The sequence below is a fragment of the Mastomys coucha genome, unplaced genomic scaffold (genome assembly GCF_008632895.1).
Source record: "Mastomys coucha isolate ucsf_1 unplaced genomic scaffold, UCSF_Mcou_1 pScaffold9, whole genome shotgun sequence".
In the NCBI taxonomy this organism is placed as follows: domain Eukaryota; kingdom Metazoa; phylum Chordata; class Mammalia; order Rodentia; family Muridae; genus Mastomys; species Mastomys coucha.
The window spans coordinates 55,315,927-55,321,926 of NW_022196915.1; the positions used below are offsets into that span (position 1 = coordinate 55,315,927).

Consider the following 6,000-nt stretch of genomic DNA (forward strand, 5'->3'; position numbering starts at 1 on the left):
TCAGGAAAAGTAATCCAGTAAGTAGCACCCTCCATGGCCTCTGCATCAGCTCTTGCCTCCTAGTCCCTATCCTGTGCGAGTTTCTGTCCTGATTTCCTTTGGTGATGAACAAAAATGTGGAAGTGTAAGCTGAATAAACCCTTTCCTCCAAACTTGCTTCTTGGTCTTGATGTTTTGTGCAGGAATGCAAACCCTGACTAAGACGATTACTATGGGGTCACTATCCTTAGCATACCTACAATGCAATCCCTACACTTCAGGCTCCAGGAAGATTATGAAAAAGAGGGCAGAAAAATATAAGAGCCAGAGGAATGAGATGTCTGCTGCAAGATAGTGTCTTCTAGATACGAAATCTCAACAATGTCATTGCCTAAACAAGACCTGCATAATGACCACATCATTCAAGACACAATGGAAATAGGAGAATCCACAAGATACCAGTCCTACATGAAAAAAATTACAGAAGCCAATGTCTGTGGAGGGAGGAAGAATCTGTTTCCATCACTTATGAGCACCCTGCTAAGTTATGCAATACCAAGTGGTTAGTCCTAAACTCCTCTATGTATGAGCAACACAAAATGGACTCAATAGGTTGTATGTGTCGGGGGAGGGGAATGTAGGACTGATAGGAGTTGAGAGTGAGAGAGGACTTAGATAAAGGAAGAGGTGGAATGGATGTAAATACTGTGTACTCACATATAAAACCTCTAATTAAATATGTTAAAGGTACTTGTTTATAATTCTGAGAAGTGACATAGTTTCTAGGTGGAATGGGATAGCTTGGTTCTTTGGCCAAAGTCAAACCCTGTTACTGGAATGATGTAGGCATGGAGAGGAATTTGTCCCTGTGACACCCATCCTCATTAACCTGATGAGTGTTGGGATCACCATGGAAACTTACTCCTGGGTATATGTAAGAGGATGTTTCCAGAAATATTTGACTAAGGAGGAAAAGTCCACCTTGAGTCTGGGTGGCATCATCTATGAGCTGTAGTCCCAGACTGCATAAAAAAAAGGAAAAGCTGAATTCAACTTGGGTTTCATCTTCTTCTGCTTCCTGATTGGGGATATGATATAAACAACTGCCTTGACTCCTCATTGACTGCCCCTTCCTGAAAGACTTCCCCTGGAATTGGGAGCCAAAATTAACCCTCATTTTGTTAAATTTCTTTCTTTAGGCATTATATCATAGCAGCAAAAGAAGTAACAAATCCAGGTCCTTACCTGGGCCCCACATGTCCACGCACTGCTGCTGCAGCGTGGGACAACTGCCTTTCAAGCAGTAGCCATGCCCATTTTGGCAAGGGAAGCCATTGACTCTGAATCTGTCAACTGGGCAGTGGCTGGATTTACCATCACACACTTCAGGCAGATCACACTCATCTTTTGCTGCTCTGCACACAACCCCAGGCTTTTTAAGCTGCAAGGAAGCAGAGATAGAAAGTATGTGTCACCTTGCCTGCCTTTTGCCCAGACACGTTCATTAGGTTAGCACAAACAAACTGTTTATTCTTCGTGGCCATGGAGTAATTTTAATGTGATTCATTTTTACATTACATCCATGTCATGTCACTTGTGCTGATGTTAGCCAATACTCTGAGTCTTTAAACAATTAATTTTTGAATTTGCAATACAAACACTAAAGAAACATATAGTAATATAAGAGGCATACTGGGCAATGTCTCAGATGGCATGCAGGGAGTTGTATCTCTCCCTTTGTTGAATGCTTCTTTGTCATGATTTATAAGATTTAAGTCTGTAACTTCAGGATTCTCTAGTGAAGTGAAAGGGAGACAGATCTGCAAACAGCACATCCGCATACCTCAAGACTTTCCCAGGCATCGAGTTTCCTCGGTTCTTTTCATCACAGAGTAGGGCATTTCTTGTCACCTCTTGTTATGGAATGTTGTATTGTGAAAAAAGAAATAACCAAGTACCGTCTTGCTGTATGAATCCTGTTGCAACAGTACCATGAATTTTGCCCCTATTTCCTTAGAAAAACCTTGATGAAACAAACTCCTCTTCCACTTCAGCAAATCAAAGGAGGCCCATCCTTTGCTAGCTGTGTCAATAGGTGTAGACCACATGCACAAAACAACTTCCACTGTTTTAATAGTGGTTACAGGATCAGACCAAAACTGCAGCCAGAGTTTACCAGCCCTCCAAGCATAATTCCCACAGCTCCAGCCAAGAGTTGATTCTCTTACAACAAACCATACAGAGTCCCTCCCACCATCTTTTATCATTTAGACATGCTTTCTTTTGGTGTCTAAATCTAAATCTAAATCTAAATCTAAATCTAAATCTAAAATCAAATCATTCTGTTTCCTGGCAAGCAAAAATGCTTCTTTTATGTGAAGTGCCCTCTCATCTCTCCAGTGTATATCGCTGCTTCTTTTTCCTCCATGTAGTGAGGACAAGTGCTTGAATTTAGATTTAAATAACATGCTTGTGAATTTGGACTATGATTGAAGATGGGAGAGGCTCCAGTCAATTTAAAATACTTTTCTAACATATCCATCAAAACAGGCAGGTGCCATATGATGTGGTCTAGGGAGGTCCTGCAGTATGAGAAGCAGTGGAAAGAGAAACTGCCAATGGCTGGCTCACACCAGCCATGTTTGCTCATGTTGGTTTGTCTATTAAATAGTAAGCACATTTTTTATTTCTCAAAGATTATGCTGTGTGAATTTAAGGTAAACAATGTCACATTTTGGTGTGTGTGTGTGTGTGTGTGTGTGTGTGTGTGTGTGTGTGTATGTGTTTACATCTCTATAGTGAAACAATTATTATGGTCAGTCAATTAGCATCGATCTCATATAGTTACCTTTGTGCATGTATGTGGATGTTTATAGAGAGAACATCTGAAATCCACTCTCAGCAAACTCCACTACAGTATCCATTATTTTTACATTGCATGTAGGCAACACGTGCCTGTTACACACTTGACCTCAGCTCCATTATTCCCATATAACTGCCTGTTGTTATATAATCCCTTATCCAACAGCCCCTCATTTTCCACCGCTGATGATTGTGGCTTCACTCTGTATCTGCAGTCAACTCTTTTGTTATATGGAGTCTGATGTATTTCAGGCTGGCCTTGAACCCTTTCCATAGCCAGTGATAATTTTGAACTTCTAATCCCCTTATCTCTGCCTCCTGAATGCTGAGATTAAAGAAATGAGCCACCATACCTGGGTTATGCTAGACAAGCACTCCAACCAGCTGAATGCCTAGCCCTAATGTCAATGTTGATATAGTCTGTATTTACAAGAGATCCTGCATTTGTCTCTCTGGTCTCTTTTCTTTCACTTGGTATAATGTTCTCATGAGTTACTCTGACTGTCATTAATAGGAAACATCCTATTTTTCACAATTTCTCCCCTAAGACTCCATTCACGCAAAAGAAAATGAGATAAGCTGGGCAGTGGTGGTGCATGCCTTTAATCCCAGCACTTGGGAGGCAGAAGCAGGCAGATTTCTGAGTTTGAGACCAGTCTGGGCTACACAGAGAAACCCTGTCTCAAAAAACAAAAACAAACAAAACAAAAAGAAAATGAGATAATATCTCATATGCATTATTGGATATCTGGCTGAATTTGTAAAGTACCCAGTGAGTGATTGAGTTTTTATTTTCAAGGAAGAAAAACACTGCCCTGCCTGTTGAACTTAACATAATCACTGAAACATTAATATAGAAAAATAATCATAATTATAGAAAAATGAAACATCTGGATCTTACTTGGCATTTCTCACAGCATTCCCCCAGGGCACACTGGAAGCCTGCTTTAACCTTACAGGTTCTTGCATCACAGCATATGTCAGCACATTCCTAGGAAATATCAGCCTCAGATGAAAGCAGATACTATTTTAGTACAATTCATAATATAGAGTATTTGTCGCATAGACCCACTACTTTATATCATTTAAAATTCCCAATCAGTAAAATAAGTGCAAACCAAAACACTATTAGAAAGAGTCTGAGCAGCTGGTGGCTTGTTTTTTCTGACTTGCTCTTACATGTGTTTTAGCAGACATATTCCTACTATTCTTTTAAACAAATATTATTTCCCTCAAGTCCTCCAAACAAATATTAATGGGTTCTTTTTTCTTGGTAAAATATGAAGAACAACAAAAGGAAAAGGACAGTTTTCAGGAAAATCCAACTTAATTAACCCAAATCATAAGTTATACTTCTATCTCATCTTCAATTCCATCCTCAACATAGATACTGAATACTATTAAATTAGTCTTTGACATGCATACTTTGTCCATTAATTCAATTCTAGTACATATCCCAGAATAACCACTATTGTGGTCTAACACATTTGTCAGGGACATCATATTGCTATGTTAAATAGTTGGACTTCCATGAAAGCAATATAATTTATTTTGATTTTGGTGGTTTTGAGAGATCCAAACTTCAAACCCATTCTGCAGAGATGCTAGAGAACCTAGAGCCTCAGGCAACTTCCACTGCACCTGTCAAGATTCCTATTGAAAAGTGAGACTTCAGCTGTTGCAGTATTTTTAGAATTAAAACTACTTCCCTTAATTTAAATATAAATGCAATCAGGAGGAGATCACCCTTGCAGATAGAATGAATAAATCTTTAATCTTCCTCTAATGTCACTGTAAAACTAATCCTCAGAAGAAATCATGCATCACTCCTGTTAAATGCAATAATGGGGTGAGGGCAGAACCCTACTTAGAATTTTGGCTGGCCTGTGAAGGGGATGAAATCTGGACAGGGATTGTGATGCCAACAAGTTCTGAGTCTTGACAGATGTGAGATATGTGACTTAGCAATCCATTCTGCAAGTGGGTTTGGGAGTCAATACATAAGACAAGGATCTAGATCTTGACTCTTGCTCTAGTCAGGTCTGTGAGCTTTGGAAAGCAAATGATTTACTCTCTCTAAATAGTGCCATATTGCTATGCCAAAAGTAATACTCAATGACATACAGTCACTTGAGCTATGTGAAGAATTTCAACCAGAATTCTAGGGATGAAGACACAAAGTCCGTATTGGTGAGGGGTGTTGTAAAGTAAGGATGGAAAAGGATCTAGTGAGGAGGATAAAGAAATATTAAGTTCTACACATCATATTAGCCTGAAAAGTATCTACCTATCCAAAAGCCCCCAAGAAGTTCATTTTTACGGTGGGCCACATAATCTATCTAATCTATGTATCTATGTATCTATCTATCTATCTATCTATCTATCTATCTATCTATCTATCTATCTAATCTATCTATCTAATCTATCAATCTATCTATTCTTAGGAATTGCTAAATGAACTAGATTATTTTAAAGGGCTAGAAGTACCTCGGGTGTGCCACAGTCACAGTCCTCATTCATTTCCACCAACTGGTTCCCACAGACTGGCGGGGATATGATATCTGATGGCAATGGGCTATTAAAGAGGCAATGTGATAATTTTTCTTCAAGAAACTGTCCATAATTGACACGACTGCAGGAGCTGAAGTCTGTAGGCATATGGAACCTATGCAGATAGAGAAGGAGAAAAACCAGTACCATCATGTTTTCCATACAGAAAGTAATGGCTGATATCAGCTACAATGGTACTTACAAATTACCTCTAAGATCAAATTCAACACACCAGGTGCTAAGATGTGAGAACATCTACATTTCTGGACTCACCCTCCTGTGTGAACATAAACATTTCAACTTAGTGGGAAACCATTCTCAAAGTGTAGCATGCTGATCTTCCAATAAGAACAAAAATGTGCCTTGGCTTGTCTATGTCATACTCTCATCTCTAGATTATTTTGGAATAACAGAATCATATTTATGAAAAGATCTAAGAAATCATATTCCTTTAGATATGTATCAGTTTATTTTTTCATCTTATTAATGAAGATGAGGGTTAAACATGCAGCAGGGTCTGGGAGAGATAACAACTGTGTAACTGGAGGAAAGCAAGATCCTTTGTGTGGAAGAAGCATGAAAAATAATAACCTAATAGAGTGGGCAGAA

The 6,000-nt window shown here is 39.0% G+C and overlaps 1 protein-coding gene across 3 annotated transcripts in view; it reads right to left on the minus strand.

The window, feature by feature from the left end:
• The window catches only part of Adam28 (ADAM metallopeptidase domain 28), a 54,875-nt gene that overhangs the window by 24,046 nt on the left and 24,829 nt on the right, over positions 1–6,000 (minus strand). For all 3 annotated transcript variants that reach the window (XM_031362370.1, XM_031362372.1, XM_031362371.1), the window contains exons 12-14: positions 5,329–5,506; positions 3,743–3,832; positions 1,225–1,420 (exon numbers count right to left, since the gene is read on the minus strand). In XM_031362370.1, the coding sequence (XP_031218230.1) occupies positions 1,225–1,420; positions 3,743–3,832; positions 5,329–5,506 (464 nt within the window). The remainder of the gene's footprint in view (positions 1–1,224; positions 1,421–3,742; positions 3,833–5,328; positions 5,507–6,000) is intronic.